The sequence below is a fragment of the Cornus florida genome, unplaced genomic scaffold (assembly GCF_030987335.1).
Source record: "Cornus florida cultivar Cherokee Brave unplaced genomic scaffold, ASM3098733v1 CherokeeBrave_3.0.0_Hap2_Chr01, whole genome shotgun sequence".
Classification (NCBI taxonomy): Eukaryota; Viridiplantae; Streptophyta; class Magnoliopsida; order Cornales; family Cornaceae; genus Cornus; species Cornus florida.
The window spans coordinates 74,432,039-74,456,404 of NW_026775571.1; the positions used below are offsets into that span (position 1 = coordinate 74,432,039).

General features: G+C 36.2%; 1 protein-coding gene across 1 annotated transcript; it reads left to right on the forward strand.

Moving 5' to 3' along the window:
* Positions 1 to 4,374: 4,374 nt before the first annotated feature.
* On the forward strand, positions 4,375 to 5,652 carry LOC132274899 (NAC domain-containing protein 41-like). Its single transcript, XM_059776258.1, has one exon. It carries the CDS (start codon positions 4,375 to 4,377, stop codon positions 5,650 to 5,652), a length of 1,278 nt encoding a protein of 425 aa, XP_059632241.1.
* The last annotated feature ends 18,714 nt before the right edge of the window (positions 5,653 to 24,366 follow it).

The window sequence follows — 24,366 nt, forward strand, 5'->3', positions numbered from 1 at the left end:
TACAAGACCAAGACCTATAGCAGATTGAGTCATTTTTTGACGACTTTGATTTCGAAACTGATTTCTTTGATTCAGGGATGGAGGCACACATTAAGGCTTTTTCTTAAAGTCTTCTGTCTTAAGATGATGAACTTGTATGTGTAGTTACTAGTTCTTGCTTTTGTTCATTGTTCATTGCTTTTGTACACGTGAATGTTTGTTTTATCTGTATGTGCCTATGTGCCTCTTAGATGTATTTTGGAATTTCCTTTTTCTGGATTGGTGAGTTTTTGAAGCCAATATTAAATTCTGAATGATGTCTTGTGAGCAGTGCTTAATTTGTGTTTCTAAAGACTTTTAGATACCATTGTTGAAGGCATATGTGCTTGTATTTTTAGCTTTTAGTTTGTTCCACTTGGCTTGGTTTAATCAAGGATGATCTATGCTATAAATGAGGATTGAAATTTTGGGTTATAGGTTGATTGCATCTTGTAGGTGATTTGTGACATTAAAATTGACTTTTAAATATCTGTTATGACGACTTAACACAGGTTGCTTCCTTTCATTTTGTGGGTTTTGTGAGAGGGAAGTAAATGACCCTTTGTGGGTTTACAATGCATCCACTCTTTTACATGGTTTTATTTCATCAGTTTCTTGTCAGACTTTGACAAAGATCCAATCAGACCTTTCCATTTGGCCGTTGATTTTTGGCTCACAAAAATGTTTTCATGACTAATACCTAAATTTTCTCATGTTATGACTGATTTTCATCCCATCTGAAATTTCTTCAATCCTTTGTGAGTTGGTTCACTTAAAATCATCCTCAATTTGAATGTGAACTTGTAGGTTTCCTAATTGATGAATTTTGGAATTTCATTCTTTTTTTGTATTTTTTCTCTCCCTCTTTTTAAGTAAGAATGATTTCCTCAAATTAGTAATTTATGTATTCAGCACTCAGTCCTCTTAAGAGGAGGAAGTGATGACTCAATTGTATGTGCTTAGTAAGAAGGAATGTTTGGGGGAATTCATTGATGCTGTAATTATGATTTTTCGAACGATTGGATTCCCTGCTACTTATTCTTGTTGGTTTATGTAAATTTAGTAGAATTGAGACTGCCCTAGAAATTTTTTATGAAATTAGTAGTGCTGGTTTGGCTCCAACACGGACCGCAATTAACGTTCTTATTGGGAATTTGTGTCTAATAAGTGCAAAAGGAGCTATTGGGAAAATTAGGGTGAAAGATGCTCGGAGACCTTAGACCATTTTAATACCAAATTTGTGCTCAAACACTGGTGCTATACTGCCTGCAACTGGAGTATTTTGGGCAACTTATGATTTATGTTTATTACCCAGCATATTTATTATTGCATTGGTTTGGAGTAGGTATGTGTCACTTAGTTTCAGTCTTAACTCTTTATTCTAGAATTTTGCATTCATGAAAGTTGATTATATAGCAGAGTCTTCCGTTAGTGTCACAGAAATTGCGTCAATACAAAATTTTGATATAACATATAAAATTGAACCGAGAGTAAACTAACTTAAGAAAACATAACACCACCTAAAATTTGACTCTGTGATGTACTGGGTCTTCCCTTGAAACTGAGTTGTTTCTAAATGTTTATATCACATGTGCTTTCTAAACAATGTACTTCAGAAGAATCACATCCTTTAAAATTTCTCACGAGGTTTTTTTTTTTTTTTTTTTTTTTTTTACCATGTTGGCTTAGGTTTTGTCTTGATTCATCAATGATGGAGGGAGGCTCAAAATAGCACTTCTCCTGATCATCAAATATATAACGTTCTTGTTTTGCCTTCAAATTTAGACCTAGGAAGAGATGTTATCTTTGTTTGCTGCCTTTTATGTGAACAGAGCTTTGTATCTCAACTCCCCTCTCGACATTGATGGTTAGGTCACTGGTATTTCAACAAAAAGGCTTCACCATGTTCATGCTTTTCGGTGTTAGTTAGGTTGAAAGTCCACCGTAGCCAGCATTGTCTTCTGTTGCTTCAATGCCGTTTCAAATTATCATAGGGACACATCTACTACGGTGGTATCTCAATAAATTGTTTTGTAGATTTAGATTTATTTGGCAGAAAATTATTTGAAGTCCTAGTAGCAGGCAATTTGATGGAGCCGGGATCCTCTTTGGTAGGTGTACCACGAATCCCAGCCTTTACACGTGTGTGAGCTGAGCTCCGTTGTTGAACGACTGAGGATTCCAGCTCAATTTGACGTCTCCAAGTTAGGAATGTCCGGCCAATGCATACTTTACAAGTATATAAGTCAAAATCAGTCACCATTTACTTCATTGTTGTTGCTATGATACTTGAGAATGTCTTGTGAAGATCTTGCTTTGGACTTTGAGGGAGTTTGTGAGTGTATTCAGGCACAGATCTGTGAAGGGCTCAGTGAGGCTGGATTTTTTATTATTGCATTTTTTTATCCTTAATTTTATACTTTTTTGCATTTATATTCATAAAATTATGAAATTGCCCCCATTGAAATTGTGAAAAGGATATTGGAAACATTTTTCTCTTAAAATTTTACTATTTTCTAATAAAAACTACATTTCAAAGGGTTAAAGGGTTTTAATGTTAATTGTGGTTCAGAGGTGCACGCGGATTGAATTGATTTGATTTAGATATAAAATCAAAACCAATCCAAACCTATGAAACTGAAACCAAATCAAACTCACACTGATACAATCCGGAAAACACCATATTGGATGTGAATAATCTTATAAATTGGGTTTATGTGAACATACCATTATACCAATAATTCTTGTTAAGATCACCAAATTAAATAAATAAATTCTTTCAATTATTAGATTGCAAATTTATTGGCTTTAAAAAAATAAAATTACCAAGGTTCGGTTTTAAAATTTTACTTGAATAAATAAATTCTAGAGTTAGTAGATTTAATATGGTGGAACAAAATGGTTTTTTTTTTTGGTTTTGGGTATTGGAACATATATATGTGCATTAGGGATTTAATTAAATTAGATCGGATTTTTTTACTTCAAATCCAAATCGAACTGATGTGCCTTCAAAATCAAACCGTTCTGCACAAATTGGATTGCTTCGGATTGGATAAAAGAGTGTTGTTCCTAAGTAAACGGGTACAGAAGCAAGGCGCAAAAAGTAAGACCGGCGCCCTTTTAAAAGATTTGTATGACTTAGGTGTCCTACTATTTTTTTCTTAAAAAATTATAAAATAATAAATATGGAATGAAATTTAATGTGTTTTTATCACAAAACACCTGGCAGCAGCATTGCTGGCCACGTTTCCGCTTACTTCTTTTTAAAAAAAAAACAGATAAATAAATACATACGGTGAAAATTTTACGTCCGTTGTAATGTGTAATGGGCCTATACCTTTTATTATTGTGCATGTATTATATTGATGGTCCCGTTGTGCCCGTTGCTCGGCACAACCAAAATTTCTTCCTCTTTGTTTTTTTTTTTTTTTTTTTTTTTTCCAGCTAATTTCGGTAGCTTTAAAATACTTTTAGATTATTGATTTTATGCCGACTAATTAAGAATTTAGTGTGGTTTACGTAAATGGAAATTTACTTTATAAAGAGCCTGATGAGGCTTTTAAACTGATAATAGTAGTTTTAAAACAGATAATTAACACAAGAATTTATCTTCTTTTTTTCATTTCATTGGGGTAACATTAATAATGGTTAATAGAAATTTAAAAAAAAATTATTTAAAAAAAACAGTGTTTATTTCAGATTAAAAACCATGACATGTGTTTTTAGTTAGAAATAAAAAAAGAAAATTATAAAGTTAATAACTTAATTAATTTATATTCAAATTTAGAACTTAGGAGGAAATTTGACTTACAATAACCTATTTTAACGACGAAAATTAAATTGACTATTGCATGAGTAAATGTTGTAGGAAATCTTTTTTTTCTTTTTTTTTTTTTTTTTGAGAAAAAAAGGTAGATAGTTATTTCACTGTATATGATCACAATCAATATATATATATATATATATATATAGAGAGAGAGAGAGAGAGAGAGAGAGAGAGGTTAGTGGGGGCCATGCCCCATGTTATTAATTGTAATTATAGTAGGAATATATTAATAGTATATATTTACGGTATTAATTGTGATTTTAGATAGAAAAATTAAAGAAATAATTATAATTCTTTCCCCAGTTTCCATAAACGTTCATTCCTTCCTTACTAAGTAACTTTTTAGGCAAGCCTAATTGCAACTCATTTAAGGCAACAAATATATGAGCCGCCTCTCTTTCCTATTTGTAATCCACTTCTGACATCCTAGATTCTCTATATAAACAGGCAGTGTGTGTGTGTATCTATCGGCGCGAAACAAATTAGAACCCAAGTAAGGTTTTGATCGAGTTCTTTTCAGGCAACCAGAGATGCCGTCTATACCATTAGGTTTTCGTTTTCCCCTTACCGAAGAAGAACTTCTCACCCAATATTTGAGAAGAAAGATAAAGCAAGAACCTTTGCCCCACCATGGCGTTATCATTGAGCGAGAGATCTACGCAAAAGCTCCATGGGACGTATTCACATCAGAAGATCCATGGCATACATTAAAGAGCAGTGCCAACAAAGATAAACAGGAATTTGTTATCTACATCTTCACCAAGTTGAAGAAAACTGGTACTAAGAAGAGAGTCGTAAGGAGAGTCGGGTGTGGGACGTGGACCGGCCGAACCCAAAAAATGAGTATTTATAATCGACAGAAACAGCTTATTGGTTTTAAGAAAATGTTGGATTTTGAAGCGGATGTCAAGAAAGATGAGTGCGCAATCATGCCGAGAGGTCATTGGACTATGCATGAATATTCGTTGGGCGGTGTGAGTTTGGATGGGCTAGAAGCTGAAGGTAGTAATGATCATGATTACGTTATTTGCAAAATCAAAAGAGATGATTCTAAACATCTCAAGAGAGCACCAAAGCATGAGGAATCCAAAGAAGAAAACCCTAGTCGTAAGAAGATGCGATATAATCATGATGAGGCCTCTACAAGTACTCCACAAAACAACTCTGATCAGACTGTAATGCAGCAAAGGTTGTGTTCATTACCCAACAATATTACATCCTTTGATGCTTCAACTACTACTACAAAGTCCGATATTCAGCCGCTGCAAGCACATGATGATGAGACTGCAGGATTCTTTGATCTGCCCAACATAACAGTCAACTCTTCTTATACAGTAGCAGAGCCAATTGAAGACTCGTTTTTTGACAACGTTGATTTGGAATTTAACAAAATATGTCCTAAAGAAAAAACGAAGATGAGTTATGATGATGAGGCCTCTACAAGTACTCCACAAAACAACTTTGATCAGACTGCAGTGACGGTAAATGATCATTATGAGTTGCTTCCAACGCAGCAAAGGCCGTGTCCATTGCCCAGCAATATTCAGCTGCTCCCAGCGCATGATGAGATGGCAGAATTGTTTGATGATCTGCCCGATATTGAGCCTCTGCCAACACATGATGATGATTTGACTGCAGGACTCTACTTTGATCATCTCACCAACACCAATTCAATGAACTCTTGTGGTACAGTAGAGGACCTGCAGCAGATAGGGTCATTTAACTTTGATTTCGTGTTAGAAACTAAATTCGGGGCACGCATCAACGCTTTATCTGAAAGTCTTCTGTCTGATCACCCATTACTTTGATCAGTCGGAAACAAGCTATTTTAAGATGATCCTGAGCTTTTGTATAGTTACTAGGTCTTCCTTTTGGTGTTTTAATTTCACTGTTCCAACTTTTTGTTTTACACTAGTTAGTAGCTTTGGAATTGTAATCCAATGGTAATCTGGAGACTTAGTTGTTTTGCAACTCTAGTTGTAAAAATTGATCCCTCTCTGGATTATATTTTTCTTAATCCAATGTATATCATTCCACAATTTGTCAATTTTATTTAGAACCCTGCATGGTGAACTTACAATTAAAGGATCATAGAGTGCAATCATGAGGAAGATCCATTTCATTCAGTTTAATGGGGTTTATTTATTGATGTTTTTTTACCTGTTGGAGGAATTCAGAACAATTAAGACAATATATGCACTAATTAATATATAACACAGGACCTAAAATATATGCACTCTGTTTTTTTTTTCTTTTTTTAATCAGTTTTCACTGCTGCAATTTTTTTTTTTTTGTTAAGCATATTGTATATTGATAGAGGTGTAAATTTACATAGACTCAGAGATCGGGAATGGCACAATATAGACCAAGAGAACAAAAGCAGACTTAAGTAACAACAAGCCCAACGGACTTAGCCAGCCCGAATTGATAGTAGGCCCAAGGTCATCATTAGATCAAATCAAATAAAGGTTTCAACGGCTATATTCAGCACTCAGTCCCCGCAGGGGAGGAAGTAGTGAGGACACTCAATCTGGAGGTCGAGGTGGAGGACGGAGGAAAGAATGAGGTAGATCCCACGGTCTCGACTTAGTTGTTTTGCAGCTCAATCTCATACTGTTTCGACGCTAGGTAGTTCTTCTCTGGTTCCATTGTAGATTTGTAAGAATTAAGCTTTATGGTTTACTTCTACCTTGAAACACTCCTGTTCCGCTCATTCAAAAGGGTAGTAAATGGATGAGGAAATAGCCAATTTTCGAATGGAGTTGCCGCGGTTTTTCCCCTTCCAATGGTGGGTGCCCAAGAGATTAAATTATCCCAGTTCACAGAACCAATGTGGAATCCACATTGTGTTTGTATAAATGCCTAAATAGGATTTGAGAACGAACATTTGAAGAACAAATGGTCCACTGACTCAGTAGATGACAGCCATAATGGAAACTGGATTTGGGTGTTGAGAATAGTGAGCCAAAAGGTAAAGTTGTGCTTTGGAATATGGACATCGAATTCCATAACAGGTGAGCTCAAGGAGCAGGTTCTGAGTGTGGAGAAATGAATGGTAAGGTATGGAAGCCAAGAGTATGAATCAGGGGCAAGTGCTAGTGTGGGAACTAAATTAAGTTCGGGGATCAAGGTAATGATGGAAGGAAGAAATGCTCAAGCTTGATATGAAATATAAGAGCTCAGATAAGCATTGCTTGGGATTTCAGAACCTGAGATTTCTTGGTCAGTGAATCTAGAGCAGAGTGGACTATTAGTTAACCAGTTATCGTGCCAGAAGGATGTGGTGGTTCCATTGCCAACTTTAATCTTGAGAAGAGGCTTGATTGGGGCTCTGAGTTGCCGCAGCTTTCTCCAATTCTAGGAGCATTTTTAAGGGAATTTAATCTCCCAAATGCATCTCTAATAAGGTATTCTCTATCCCATTGTGCCCATGAACTTTGTGTATTGTTTGAGATAAGTTGCCATAAATTCCTTAGAACAGCTCCCTCATAGGTAGATCCCATTTGTTAAACCTCAGTAAGTTCGAAAAAAAGTTGTTCATTGGCAAGATCCACACCAGCTACGAAAATAAAGCTTTGGATTGATTGATTGATTGATTGTCCAGAGAGAAGAAAAAAAGATCCAATGCATTTTTTTAGGACTGTTAGTATTCAAGGTTGCCATGAGAGAGCAATAAAAGATCATAAGCAAATGCTAACTGTGTGATTCACCTTTTCTTATATTTCCCATGGAATTTGAAAGATGGGCTATTCAGAGATGAGTTTTTGAATAATGCCTGGAAAAATTTGCATACAATCGTGAAGAGGAAAGGTGAGAGTGGATCACCTTGCCTTGGACCTTTAACACCTTGAAAAAAGCCATGCAACTCTCCATTGTAGCTTAATTCTATGGTGGAAATAATTCACTTCTTTGGCACGTTTAATCCTGACTTATATAGTATGCTACCATGGTAATGAGAGCATTCAACACACAAAATTGGTATGCAGTATTTTTTATTTTGTTAAGACAGGGTCGTTACCAGAAGCTTTGTTTTCTAATAAAATAGCCCTCAATTCACTCCATTGGTTCATAGCAACCAAAACAATATCAAGTTCAGACAATATAAAAAAATAAACTTCTTTCTGTTCTTCCAAAGGTTCCACCACATATAGGCTACCAGACTCGATAAATCCTAGCTGATATCAGAATTTGGCTAGGATGTCCATCAGATTTTTGAGCCACTGCTGCAAAGATTGGGGGACACGGAAAATCATGTAGTACAATCAGATGACGACGCCCTTAGATAAATTTGAAAATTGTTTATGGAAAAATTTATTAGCTAAATTTTAAAAGCTGAAGTTTGAATTGGTAATTGTAAATTGAGAATTTTTTCAGATAAAATTAAATATTCAACATTTGGTGATAAAATTAAAGGTTATTTTAAGTGACACTTACTGTTTTATTTTATTGAATAAGTACATAATCCACTCGGAAATAAGCATTGAATTAAGTTATCGAGCAACACCTTAACTAGATCAAGCACATTCCATGAGAAAGGATTAAAAAACTCTGAACTTCTTAGAGACCTCAAGGCAAGCTGACACACAGTGGGCAAGCTGCTTAAAAGATCAAATTTTAGGGCTAAAATGGAGCAGCTTGTGGGCAACTAGAATACTATTAGTTATTTTCATTTCAACAACAAAGCACTTCGATTTTACCTAATGATAAGGTTAATGACTGATTTGATCCTATTAGTACTCATTTCGATCTTTTAAGGGACATTACACAAATAAATAGGGCAATAATAGCCAACTAAAGTCGGATTTTCTAGTCTAGGAGTAGAGCAATATTTGTGTGGCTCAAAGAATGGAGCATATGAGTAGAGTGAAAAAAGCTCCTAACAATAAATATTCCAGTACTTATGAAAGAAGATAGCTTTGCTAACTCTTGATTCATGACATGAGTTATTATTGGAGGCACTTGTTCTAGGATTGGATCAAGCACAAAAGAATTCTTGGACTGGGAAATGGATTGGAAGTATTCCAGAAAGATTTTTTGAACCTCAGATTCTCTGTCTTGCCAAAGTTCTTCAAACTTTTGAACTCTTGCAATTTCTTCCACTTCTCCTTCTTCTTATAGTAGTTCCATGATTTTTGGCAGTTAATAAGTCCGAAATGATTGTTTTCGGACTTGGAGAAAGCAGTTAAAGAAGTCCCAAATGACTGTACTAGGACTTGGCAGTACTATCCTCTTCCAAAGAAAAAGGTGAGCTTCCACTTCCTCTATTTCTCCGTGGAGTTCCAACTCTGATTTCTACTTCACTGGATAAATTTATGCTTGCGACTCCAGATTTTCTTAGACCATTAAAATAGATTAAATACCCTAATGTTTTATAAGACGAATTAGTGCTGCTTATGAAATTCTGAGGAGTTATTAGTTAAATTAACTTTCTCCAACATACTCCTTTTGTAGCCTCTCCAGTAGATTTATGGAATTCAACATCGAAATTCAACTTCAAAGAGCCCAAGAGAGGAGGTTTCTAACAACTATATATCAGGGTTGTTAGCAGCAGCCTTACCAGAAGCTTTGTTATCTATTAAAAGCAGCCCTCAATTCACTCCATTGGTTCACAACAACAAAAAAAACATCAAGGTCGGACTATATAAAAAATAAACTTATTTATGTTCTTCCAAAGGTTCCACCACAACATATAGCCCGGACTCAATAAGCCCTCTCTGATATCAGAATTTGGCTAGGAAGTCCATCAGATTTTTGAGCCACTGCTACATAAATTGGTGAGATGACCCCTCATCTATACTGATTCAAAACCGAAACCGCAAGTATCAACATCCACCGCATCCTTATGTTACAAGTTCAGAAAAACGTGAATTCTTCCATGGAAGCAGCTCCACAAGATATGAAGATTTTTTTTTTTTCTTTAGCTCTAATATGTTATAACTGCAGCCTTCACAAAAGAGCTATTACTATGCTGAGCCAATGTTAAAGCTACTTGGTAAGCTGATTTCACCATGAAACATCCATCTCTTGAAAAAGCCCTAATTTGCTTATCATCACTTCTAGACTCCTAATAGGAATTTTGAGAATTCAAACAGTCTTCAGGTGTAAAAAATTACTGAATAGGAGATATATTCCACCAATTCGCTGACCTTTGAAATTAGACACCATTTTTTACAGTGGCCACCATAGAAGAACACTGAGGAAATATTTTTGTTTTGTAGAGTGAACTCATATTGACCGCCAAAGGCGTGGTATTTCTCATCTTTTAAGGTAGAAGTTCAAAGGCTGGACATGTGAGTGCACGGGTTTCTTGCTAAAATAAATAGTTAATTAATTAAGAAAAATAAAACCCTCTCATCCTCAATTCTCATTCTCCACCTCTGTTTTGCTAGTATAGCAACACTAAAAGCAAACTTAATGAATTCATGCTTCTTACTTGTTCAAATTGGTTGGCAGTAGTTTAACTACTGCTAATTTCTATAGATGATGTTTTTTTTGTAAATGTATAGCTGTTGCAATTTGGAAAAATCAATTAATAAGTCCCAAATGACAGTGCTTGGACTTGGCAGTTGTATCATCTTTCAAAGAAAAAAAAGTTGAGCTTCCACTTCCTCTATTTTCTCTCTGGAGTTCCAACTCTGATTTGTAGTCCACTGGATAAATTTATGCTTGCAACTCCAGACTGTCGTAGACAATTAATATATATTAGAACCCTAATGTCTCTGCATTTTTCTCGACTTCGTGTTGATAAGGGAAGCATCTAATACCAAAGCATAGAGATCAGTACCAACATGATTAAACACAGCAATATCAAAAACATAATCTCTACTGGTTATTAGCTAAAGCTCTGCCCAACCTTTCCTATTATATATTATTACAAGTGAGTGGAAATCCATCAAAACTTAAAACCTCTACGCCACAAGCCTCAACATATGAGTCTTGAATTTCTTGTAACACCTAGGCAATTATTAGCCATTTGTCTCTCCAAACACTCTGCTTTGCTCATAGATAATACCATTGTGCAGCTCTCTAACAATCAACAGTACGAGCATACAAGACTCTGAGAACCCAATTGCCTTTTCTAACATCAGTAACTCCTAGTGGAACCTCAAAGCACCACTACCTATAGGATCAACATCAACACCTTGGTGCAATCCCACACTTCTTCGGGATCAATATACTATATATATATATATATATATATATATATATATATATACATATGATGAATTTGTGCTGCTTATGAAATTCTAAGGAGTTATTAGTCAAATTAACTTTCTCCAACATACTCCTCTTGTAGCCTCTCTAATAGATTTTTGAAAATTCAGCATCTAAATTCAACTTCAAAGAGCCCAAGAGAGTACGTTTCTAACGACTATCAGGGTTGTTAGTAGCAGCCTTACCAGAAACTTTGTTGTCTAATAAAGTAGCCCCCAATTCATTCCATTGCTTCAAAGCAACAGAAACCACATCAAGTTCAGACAATATATAAAAAAATAAAAAGTAATAATAATAAAGAAACTATGTGCGTGTGATGGTAAAAGTGGATGTTAAAGAGGAATTGCCAGATTCTATGGTGGTTGATATCCATGGAAGTGATTGTATGGTGACATTCGAGCATGAATGGAAACCACAGGTGTGTTCTCTTTGTCAAATAGTCGACCATATTGCGGATAGGTGCCCTCGAAAGATCCTGCAATCAAAGCCAAAGAAAACAGTGGATAAGTGGGTGGTTAAACAGAAAGGTAAGCTTGTGGCGTGTGATGAAGCCGAAGTGATTGAGGAAAATCCTCAACGAATTGATAGGATGACAGTTTCAGGTTCTGTGGTGGATGTGCAAACCTTGAATGCTTTTCAAGTCTGACAGGAGGTGGAGGAGGTAATTCATGTTCATGATGAGGAGGATATAAATAATTCAGGTGATAAGGATGGAGATGGCTACATTACCAAAGAAGTTCATGAAGAGGGATTACAGGATTCTTCTGTGGGGTTTCCTACAACGGATGCTACTACATTGTGTGGTGAAGGCGATAGAAGTCAGGGATAACCAGAGACCACAGTTTGAGGTGGGGACAATGCTACAACAACCAAAGGTTAATCCAAAGTCTGGGAAGCAAATTGAGGACAAGGGTGGTCAGAAGAAAACTAAAAGTAGTAATGTCTCTATTACTGATAGAGTAACAAGAAGCCATCGGGGTTCATCCCATCCATTCCACTCCCAATGATCTCTTCTTAGAATGTTAGGGGTTTGAATAAATCCAGGAGGCAGAGGGAGGTCAAAGATTGGATTTCTAAAAATGATTCCCATTTTGTTCGCTTTCAAGAAACTAGAGTCAGAAGGGATAAGTTTGTTTCAATTTCTATGAAAATTAAAAGCAATTGGTGTTGAATAAATAATTATGCTTCTCATGAGTTGGGCAGACTGTGGGTTGGTTGGGATCCTCCGGTATTCTCAGTAGATGCTATTAGTGAAATGGATCAATGCATGTTACTCAAAATTACCTTGGTTCAAACTGGGGAAGTGGTGTTTTGTACACCTGTTTATGCTGCGAATACCATTACAGGTAGGAAGAGACTGTGGGATCATTTGAATCAGCAATCAAGCATTGTGAGAGAGCCTTGGCTGGTTATAGGAGATTGGAATGCTACAAGGTTTCAGGAAGATAAGAGGGGAGGTCGTAGGGTTCCTCAAAAGCTGTTGGATGAGTTTAATGAATGCATACAACAAGCTAGTTTGGTGGAGTTACATGCTACTAATGGTGAGTGGTCTTGGTGTAAAAGAAAACAAAAAACTCGAATTTTTTTTGCAAAATTGGACAGGGTCTTTATTAACGATTCTTGCCTGAACAAGTATTCAGGTTCTAAGGTTAATTACGCTACTGCAAGCTCTTCAGATCATTGTGGTATCATTCTCAATATTTTTAGTAACTTTGCTAGTGGTCCTAAACCCTTTAGAAAGCTAAAGATCTGGTGTCTAAAATAGGAGGTGTCCCAAAGGGTCCAACAAGTTTGGACAGAAAAGGTAAATGGAAGTCCCATTCATAGATTACTCAAAAAGATAAGGAATGTCAAATAGGCTATCAAGGCTTGGAACAAAGATTGTTTTGGGGATGTGGGAGAAAGGGTTAGTGCTGTTAAGGAGGAGTTAGAGGACATTCAGACCAAGCTGCTGGCCAATCCTACTGAGGATGTTTTTGAGTTGGAACAACAGGCTAGGGACCAATATCAGGCTGTGCTATCAGATCAAGAAATTATGTACTCACAGAAGTCCAGAGTGCTTTGGCTGAAGGATAACGATAGGTGTTCAGCGTATTTTTACCACAAAATGAAGCAACACAGACAGTTTAATGCTATTACCTCTGTTGAGAATGAGATGGGGCAGATTTCTACAGATCCTGGGGTTATTAAAGGGAGTTTTGTTGAGTACTATAAGAAGCTATACCAAAGGGTCAGTGGGGATAATCAAGAAGAGTTGCATTCTAGATTTCACAGTACAGATGAAGATAGTATGGTTTTAGATGCTCCAGTGACCTATGAAGAGATTAAGTTAGTAGTGATGAATCTTCATCCCAACAAAGCCCCGGGGAACTTTTTGGCACATCATTGATAAAGATGTGGTTGATGCTGTCCTACATTTATTCTCAACGTCTTCCTTATTTATAGGGGTGAGTAGTTCTTTTATAACTCTCATCCCAAAGACTGGGAATGCCAGGAAGGTAGGAGATTTCAGACCCATAGCTCTCTGTAATTTGATATATAAGATTATTGCAAAAATCTTGGCTGGCAGGTTGTCCTTGGTACTACCAAATTTGGTTGGATTGGAGCAAAACGCATTCATTAAAGGGAGAAAGATTCAGGATGCAATTATTTTGGCCCATGAAATGGTGACTGAGTTTAATACTAGGCATCCTATCATGGCATTGAAGGTAGACATCATAAAGGCATATGACTCTATATCTTGGGGATTCTTGGTGAAAAGATTGATTGCTTGTGGTTTCAGTGATCAGTGGGTGAATTGGATTACATCTATTTTATCTACGACAAGATATTATGTGCAGTTGAATGGCTTCCCATCTGTTTTTATCCAACCAAGTAGGGTTTGAAGCAAGGTTGCCCTCTCTCCCCTCTCTTATTTACTTTGGTGGCAGACCAATTAACTCAGGATTTAAATTCTGCTGTATTGAATGTTAACCTTGTGCTCTCTCACACTACTTTGAAGGCTTAGTCTGCAATTTGTCATACTTTCTTTGCGGATGATTTTCTTGTGACTTGCAAGGCCTCGATATCTAATGCTAGGACTTTGTAATCGATCTTCACCAAGTTTGGGGATGTTGCTGGGCTATTAATTAGTCCTCAAAAAAGTAGTATATTTTTTTCCAAGGCTGTTAGGAGAAGGGGGGCTATATTGAATGTGCTTCAATATAAGGAAGAGGCATTGCCTTTGAAATACTTGGGGTTGCCTCTATGTTCTTCTGGGCTGAAGAGATCCCACTGTGATGTTTTAATTGATAGGGTTAGTAAGAGGTTAACTGATTGGAGTACAAAGATGCTCTCTGTGGCAGGTAAAGCAGAGCTGATCAGGACTGTTATTACCCCTATATTTTCGTACTGGGCAGTGTGTTGCAGGTGCCAGTTGTGGTGACAAATCAGATTCAGAAAATGTGTAGAGATTTTCTGTGGGGCAAGACAGATACTGTTAAGAAGATGCATCTTTTAAGTTGGGATGTGATTTCTAGAACAAAGGCTGAAGGTGGATTGGGGATTAGAAAGTTGAAGGACCTGCAGGTGGCATCCCAGTATGCCTTAGCTTGGGATTTCTTGGTTAGCAAAGATAGATTGTGGGTTCCGTGGGTAAAGCAGAGGTACTTGCATGATGCGTCTTACTAAAATGTACTCCCTAGAAGTTCTAACTTTGCTATATGGAAGGATATGATCAATATCAGGGATCTTATGCATCAACATATTAGCTTTTCTGTTGGAGATGGACAGATTATCAGAACTTTGACTGATCCTTGGTGTGAGGGGCAGACAATGATTCAGAGGTTTGGTCATAAAGGGGTGAGAAGGTTAGGGTTGGCTGCAGATTCAACTCTCAGTAGTCTCATGAGTAATGGTAGCTGGAATTTGAGGTTGATGCAAAAAGACATGTTCAGGCCTGTTCGAGAGTTTCTGTGTTACTCCAATTTATGCTAGAGAAGATAGAGTCCTATGGGATGGAGGTGGTTTCTCATTCAAAAAGGCATGGTTTAGTTGCAGAGGAATCATTGAAGAAGCAGTATGGCACAAGGTGTATTGGGGAAGAGCTAGACCTAGATGGTCTGTCAATGGAGTGTTTGTGTTCCAAGATAGACTACATTCTGTGTCTAATTTACAGAGGAGGAAGATCCACCTAGCTGCCAGATACGAGCTCTGCTATAGAGAGTGTGATACTAGAAGATCACACATTTGTGCAGTGCCAATTTGCGCAAGAAATGTGGATATGGTTAGGGTCTGTTTTGGGGAGGATGATGGATCAGTTTGTTGATCTGAGGTGTCTTATGGACTTGTTAGAGTGGTTTATTCAGATTTCTAGTAAATCTCATAATTGTCTTCTTTTAGCTGTCTTGTGGAGCATTTGGAGGGAGCGGAATAATCGTCATCATGGAGCGGCTTCTAGATCTTCTCATGTGGTGACTAGGCAGATTTTATTTGAAGTACTTGATGTTACTAACTTGTCAATCCAAGATCTTGTGCTTTAGTTTCTGGTTTTGTTGGCTTAGTTTGTGTTAGAAATGGGCCTTCTTATAAGGACTGTATTGTGTTTTCTTCTGATTTGTATTGTGTTTGCCTGGTTCCATTTTGAGGGTATGCCCTCTGTGCGCCTGTAATTGTTTCAATTTATGCATCCCCAATTATGAAAAAATAATAATAATAATAATAAAACTTATTTCTGTTCTTTCAAATGTTCCACCACATATAGGCTACTGGATTCAATAAGTCCTCTCTGATATCAGAATTTCCCTATGAAGTCCATCAGATTTTTGAGCCACTTCTGCATAGATTGGTGAGATGACCCCTCATCTTACTGATGCAAATCCGAGACCACAAACTTTAAGAAGTATCAACATCCTAAGCACCCTCATGTATCAAGTTCAAAAAAAACCAGAATTCTTCCATGGCAGCAGTTTCACAAGAAATGGAGATTTTTTTTTTCTTTAGCTCTAATATGTTATAACTACAGCCTTAAAAAAGAGCTATTACTATGTTGAACCAATGTAAAAGCTGTTTGGTAAGCTAATTTCGCCATGAAACATCCATCTCTTGAAAAATCCCAAATTTGCTTATCATCACTCCAACAATCCTAATAAGGATTTTGAGAATTCAAACAGTCTTCCGGTGTAAAAAATTGCTGAATAAGAGATATATTCCACCAATTCTCTGACCTTTGAAATTAGGCACCATTTTTTACTGTGGCTACCATAGAAGAACACCGAGGAAATATTTTTGTTTTGTAGAGTGAACTCATATTGACCGCCAGTTATATATATAATTGCTGCTACTGTCAATTATGTACCTTTCATTGCTTCTATCATATTCCCAAATCTACTCATACTAGCTACTAATTAATTCATGGTTCTTGCTTGTTTTGATTGCTTGGCAATAGTGTGACTGCTACTGGTTAGTACTCTGCTTCTAATTTCTTGAGAAGACATTATTTATGTAAATGAAGAGCTGTTTCAATTTGGAGAAGGCAGTTAAAAAGTCCCAAATGATTGTCTTTGGACTTGGGAGAAATCAGTTAAAAAATCCCCAATGACTGTACTTGGAATTGGCAGTACGTACTATCCTGTTTCGAAAGAAAAAAGTTTAGCTTCCACTTCCTCTATTTTCTCTCCGGAGTTCCTACTCTGAAATCTAGTCCACTGCATCAATTTATGCTTGCAACTTCGGATTTATTTTAGACAATTAAAACAGATTAGAACCCTAATGTCTATGCATGTTCACAACTTTTGTGTTGATAAGGAAAGCATCTAACACCAGAGCATAGAGATCAGAACCAACAATGGCAACATATATAATTAACCACAGCCCTATAAATGTCCGTCAATTATTAGCCATTTGTCTCTCCAAACATTATGCTTTGCTCTTAGACAATACCATTGTGCAGCTCTCTTGCAATCAACAGTTTTAGCATACAAGACTCTGAGAATCCAATTGCCTTTTATAACATCAGTAACTGCTAGTGTAACCTCAAAGCACCACTACCTATGGGATCAACATCGACCATACCTTGGTGCAATCCCAAACTTCTTCGAAGAGGATCAATTCCGTGTCTAGAATTTTAACATCAGGGTTGTTAGCAACACCCTTACCAGAAGCTTTGTTATCTAATAAAATAGCCCTCAATTCACTCCATTAGTTCACAGAAACCGAAACAATATCAAGTTCAGACAATATAAAATTCTTTCTGTTCTTCCAAAGTTTCCACCACATATAGGCTAGCAGACTCAATAAATCCTCTCTGATATCAGAATTTGCCTAGGATGTCCATCAGATTTCTGAGCCACTGCTGCATAGATTGGTGAGATGACCCCTCATCTATACTGATTCAAAACTGAAACCACAAGTATCAACATCCCTACACCCTTTTGTTTCAAGTTCAGAAAAACCCGAATTCTACCATGGCAGCAGCTCTATAAGAAATGAAGATTTTATTTTTCTTTCGCTCTAATATGTTATAACTGCAGCCCTCACAAAAGAGCTATTACAATGCTGAGCCAACGTTAAAGCTACTTGGTAAGCTGATTTCACCATGAAACATCCATCTCTTGAAAAAGCCTAAATTTGGTTATCATCACTCCTAGACTCCTAATAGGAATTTTGAGAATTCAAACAGTCTTCGGGTGTAAAAATTGAAACATCCATCTCTTGAAAAAGCCTAAATTTGGTTATCATCACTCCTAGACTCCTAATAGGAATTTTGAGAATTCAGTCTTCAGGTGTAAAAAATTGCTGAATATGAGATATATTCCACCAATTTTTACACCCGAAGACTGTTTGAATTCTCAAAATTCCTATTAGGAGTCTAGGAGTGATGATAACCAAATTTGGACTTTTTCAAGATATGGATGTTTCATGGTGAAATCAGCTTACAAGAGATATTCAAACAGTCTTCGGGTGTAAAAAATTGCTGAATAGGAGATATATTCCCCCAATTAGCTGACCTTTGAAATTAGGCACCATTTTTTACTGTGGCCACCAAAGAAAACATTGAGGAAATATTTTTGTTTCGTAGAGTGAACTCATATTGACCTCCAAAGGCGTGGTATTTCTCATCTTTTAAGGTAGAAGGTCAAAGGATGGTCACGTGAGTGCGCGGGTTTCTTGCTAGAATCAGTAGTTAATTAATTAAGAATAAATAAATAAAATAAAATTCCCTCCCATCCTCAATTCTCATTCTCCACCTCTGTTTTGCTAGCATATCAACACTTAAAGCAAACTTAATGAATTCATGCTTCTTACTTGTTCTGATTGATTGGCAGTAGTGTGATTGCTGCTAGTTACTAGTCTGCTGCGAATTTCTCCAGATGATGTTATTTGTGTAAATGTACAGCTGTTGCAATTTGGAGAAATCAGTTAATAAGTCCTAAATGACAGTACTTGGACTTGGCAGTTGTATCATCTTTCAAAAAAAAAAAAAGTTTAGCTTCCACTTCCTCTATTTTCTCTCTAGAGTTTCAACTCTGATTTCTAGTCCACTAGATCAATTTATGCTTGCAACTTCGGAATTTATTAGACAATTAAAATCGATTCGAACCCTAATGTCTCTGCATTTTTCTCAACTTCGTGTTGATAAGGGAAGCGTCTAGTACCAAAGCATAGAGATGAATACCAACTTGATTAAACACAGCAATATCAAAAACTCTCACAAGATGTTTTTACCGTCGCTAGGGTTTAATGTGTTTCAAGCCTATTGTGAACTGAGATTTATCTTGCTCCATCCACTGTTTCAACCTGTTGAGCAAGTATGTATTGAGTTATCAAGGTTGTGGAAACCAGGTTTAACTTCAGGTTTAGGTGAAATTCCAGTTTTACCCTTGAGAGGCTAAAACTAGGGTTTGAAAGATTAAAAGGCTGTTGTGTTCTTACATTGCTATATCTTGCTGGTTTCCCTGAGTTTATATCTTACGCAAGTGTATCTTAGCTATATAGATCTGTGGAAGGCAACTGCAGATCATTCTTGGAGATGCATTGTGAAGTGACCCTTTTACTCTTTAATTTAGGGTTTAAACCTATTCGGAGCTGTTCTTTAGTTACCTTGCTTATCTAACTGTGTACTCCATTCAAGCAAGTGTATTTAGCTGTGACAAGGCTTTGGAAATCTAGTTTGTTCATCAAGTGAAGCTGCATTGTGATTTGACAGTTCTATCCTAATTGGATGAGGTTTTAACTATGGTTTAACTAATTTCAAAATAAATTAGTTTGTAATGGGGTGGTGGTCTCACCAAGAGCTGGCGTCTTAGTTTATAACAACCTCCAGGATTGACCCTTAGCTTGGGGACTACATTAGTTTATAATTAGTTTACATCAGATGTATCATTGTATGTTATGCTTCACAATAGGAACTCTATCTCTATTCCAGCTAACCAAACTTCTTATTCCTAAGCCGCCTTCCTTTTTAGGTAAAATCACTTCTTCCAAGCAACTTTATCCCCATAAGGCCTCAATCATCTCAGTCTCAGTCCACAAGAATCTTCTGAAAAGTTAATTAAGGTCACTGAAAATCTTCATGGCCACTAGAAGTTTAAAGTCCACAGCTTTGAGTTTAGAGGAAAGTAATGGAACTCGATCCAAGATAAGCTCTTGGTTGAGTTCAATTTAAGGGGTGCTTCATTTCCTCTGGCATTTTTGAATTCCCAAACATTTTCAAGTGGACAGTAAACCATGGCTGCAAGAGTGAGTTTCCAATCCTGTCTAATTCTGGTAATCAGGTGAGGCCATGACAAAAAATAATTGTAGTTCAGTTTTTGGGCAAAGTATTCCCAAATTAAGAGAGAGTGCGGACAATTGAAGAAGAGATGACAATGTGACTCCATGTTCTTGTTACACAAGGTGCAAGCAGTGGAGGAAGATTCCCTAGTGTTTAATCAGCACGCAGGTTCCAAGAATTATATAGAAATGAGCTGCATTTGCCCACTGACCAATGCAAAGAGATTGTGAGAGTATATATGGCCTTACCACTAAAGGCTGGAGGCTCATGATTTAAAGAGAGAGGCCATTCTTCATGCCAAAAATCATTTTCATTGCACACCTTAACCTTAAAAAATAAAATAGAAAAAGGTTAATTTCACTACCTATAAGCTTCTACCCTTCAGCAGATAATTTTGTCCCTCTTTTTACTGAACTGATCCAAGGTAAGTTATTGGAATATATTACTGAACTGATTAAAAAAACATGGTAAGTAAAGCCTATTAATGGTGTTGGCTCCATAGAACACTTGGCATAATTTTTCAAAAGTGATTGCACTCTCATTACTCAAAACCTTGTTCACATGCTTGATAGAATGAACACTTCATACATACATATACATATATACATATATATATATCAAAGTTAAATTCAAAGGTGACCAGAGAAGACAATTATATCTACAGACACTTTCTATCGATCATTCTAAATTTCTAAGTTTACAAAAGAACATTATGATTCCATCTCTGAGAATACCATTAGCATAGAACTGAAATTTTAATTAGAAGATCACAGTTAATGCATAATCTTGTAATCATCATTGATACGATCGTATGCTATTCCATAATGTACATTGTGTTGAGCTTTCAATGGAGGTAAAATTTGGGGCTTTTTCGTAGAATAAGGGTTCAACAACATGATAGTTTCATTTTTAATACCTCTGGAACGAATCACACGGATCAGTCCATTGCAAGAACTGTTGGGAAACGTGCTAGTTTTAAAAAAAACTTTTCGAGGGATTTAAATTCATAGATCTTGATTCATCACATAGAGACAAGTTTTATGCAAAAATAAAAATATGATGTATCATTCAATTAATGGATTGAATACTTACATCAAAGGTCTGAGTAAACCTTTAAAACTTTCCTCTAAAGTGAATGTTCTCACTTATTGTAGATCCCTTAGCAAGATGTCTTCTCCTTGGATCTCCATCTTCTTGGTAATTATTTTGCCTTTAAGAATCACTCATAAGCCTCCATGAATTACCTTGGAAAACTATGCTTGTGGGAGCCTCTATTAGATGAGACCATAAACCCTAATTTTCTAGAGAGAGAAAATTTATTCCTTTTTTCTTCTCATAAAAATCACCCACTAAAATATACATAGACCATGTATATTTATAGGCAACATAAAAATAAAGAAAAGGAAACAACAAATCCTTCTCCATCTCTAATTCATATGTCTCAAATCTAATATGATTCCAATATCAAGTTGGGCTATGAGTGAGAATCCATTGGGCCTATTATTTTATTGGCTACAATGAATTAATAATTGGCCCGGTCCATGGACCCAATTCAATTAATTCATAAATTAATTTCTACTCCACTAAAAGAAATTAATTGAACTCCAATTAAATAATAAATAACCTCTAAGTCAATATTGCACTTTGACCCCTCTATGCATAATTAGTTATCGGATAAATATAGCCATCAATCCGACTACTTAATTAATATATTTATTTTGGTACCTTTGATTATTTCTGGCTCGATCACAATAAAACATTTGTTTGACAAAAATAATAATTTAAATAAATAAATATATAATAAATCATTTTGTCTAAAAACACACGAAGGCCTTCGAATTTACTTTGTGATCAACCATAATCAATACAAAATAAATACAAGTAGCAATGATGCAAATATTGAAAATATAACCCTCTAACTATTAATTACATAACTACCCAAAGTGTCGGTCTAAGGATCCCGAAGAATCCGCCGAACAAATCAAAGTAATTATTAATTAATAAAAGAGTCTATACTTTTCTCATGTTTAAGAGTCAAATGCCATGACGGTGATAGGGAGTAATTGCATACGACGGCTCTCGCAATATATCTCAACCTAACGCGGATCCAGTTCAAGTCTTAATTAATTATGAGTCCATCCATAATTACCGACTATGAACAATTTATAATTACTATTTATATATCATGCATTGATTGTCATCACATACATATATATAAATATTTCTTGTAATTAAATGGACACTATCAATTTCATAGTGAATCGAAACATAATACATTGAATTCACCAATTATATAAATCATGAATATTTCAGATATGTCAGGAACATATGTCACTACAATCCAGATAGGAATTTGCTATGCCAGGGCATATAAATCCCAACAGTACCAAGATTAAGAGACTATGGACAATTGAAGAAGGATTCAACAATATGATAGTTTCATTATAATGTTCTTTTGAGCGAAGTATTCCAAGATTAAGAGACTTTGGACAATTGAAGAAGATATGACAATGCAACTCCATGTTCTTGTGGAGGAAGATTTCTGGTCTTTTGATCAGCAAACTAACTGATGGTGAGCCGGTTCTGAGTAATAGGAATGAGCTGCATTTGCCGCTGACCATTGGAAAGAGCTAGCTTCTTCAAGTTTGGCGTTTCTACGTACCAAGGCTGGAGGCTACCATAGCAGGCTCATGGTTTAAAGAGAGGTGCCTTTCTTCATGCCAAAATAAGTATCATTTGTTTTGCTTAGTTTTGACTTAGAAACTATTAGTTATTGGAATATATTACTGAACTATTAGTAATATATTACTGAACTGATTAAAAAAACATTGGTCATTAATTTCACTACCTATAAGCTTCGACTATTAGTTATTGGAATATATTACTGAACTGATTAAAAACACATGTTAAGTAAAAATTGTCTACAAGATAACAAAGATGTTAGCATGAATTCCCTGAGAGTACATTTTTATTCTAACTAATATCCCATTGGCGAAGGTTTAAAATTGTCTGGAACTTGGTCATATACTTCCTTATATACCCATCTCCATCATAGGAGCCAAACAGAAAGTGCAACTATGAGTACATTAATATGTAACACGGATTTTGTAATTGGATCTTACTTTCCCTACTCTCTCTCTCATGTAATCAAAGTAGAAAGATTTCATGATATCTTTTAGAATCTTTTTTGTTATTACAATATCTATGTTCCTTTCCTCCCAAGTCACTACGTTCTAATTAAGTTTTTTTTTTTTTTTTTTGGAAAGGTAACATATTTAAGTTCATGTCTGAATATACCTGTGAAAAAAAAGAAGTGAAAAAATAGATATACGCTCACATACAAATAGATATATATATATATATATATATATATTTCCATAAACCTTCTTACTTCTCTCCCAAGTATACATATATATATGATCACATACAGATAGATATACATATATATAATTTCCATAAACGTTCTTACTTCTCTACCAAGTAAACTACACTTAATTTAGCACCGCCTCAGCCCTCGTTATTTCTATATATACACATACTTATCGCCTTAGCCCTCTTTATCAGCAGCGCCTCCACCCTCTTATTCCCTCTTTTATCAGCAGCGCCTCCTCTTATTCTCTCTTTTTTCAGCATCGCCTCAGTCCACTTTTTCTTAATCCTAATAGCACAAATATGTTGTTCATGCCGGTAGGATTTCAGTTCGCCCCCACAGAAGAAGAACTCCTCACCCACTATCTCAGAAGAAAAGTGAAGCAAGAATCGTACCTTGCGAAGGTGTAATTTTGGAGCGTGATGTTTATGGTGAAGCACCGTGGAATATATTAACGGTGCAAGATCCATGGTATTCATTGAAGTCCAACGAATTTGTTATCTACGTCTTCACCCAGTTGAAGAAAATTGACCGCGAGAAGAAGAGAATTGTTCGGAGAGCCGGATGTGGGACATGGGATGGCCAAACCGGCATCAAGAAGATTTATAATGAAGAGAAAGAGCTTATCGGATCCAAGAAGATGTTGAGTTTTGAAGTAAATGTGAAGAAAGATGAGTTCCTGATCATGCCAAAAGGTCATTGGACTATGCACGAGTATTCATTGGGCGGTGTGAGTTTGAATGGGCTAGAAGAAGGCACTCATGATTATGTAGTTTGCAAAATCAAAAGAGATGATTCTAAACATCTCAAGAGAGCACCAAAGCATCATGCTCATGAAGTATCCAAAGAAGAAAACCCTAGACATAGTAAGAAGATGAGATATGATCATGATGAGGTCTCAACAACTCCACAAAACTTTAATCAATCTGTGTCCACAGTAACAATAATGGATAGTCAGCCTGATCAGTTGCTTCCACCGAAACTACCCAACAATACATCCTTTGATATTGATCAGCAACTTCCAGCACATGATGATGATGAGACTCTTGCAGGACTGTTTGATGATCTGCCCAACATCACATTAATGAACTCTTCTTATACAATAGCAGCAGAAGACTTGTTTTCGGAGGACATTGATCCAGAATCGCAGGCGCAACTCAATGCTTTATCTGAACTTCTTATGAC

Coding starts and splice junctions, on each gene's coding strand:
- LOC132274899 (XM_059776258.1), top strand. CDS start 4,375: ATGCCGTCTATACCATTAGGTTTTCGTTTTCCCCTTACCGAAGAAGAA.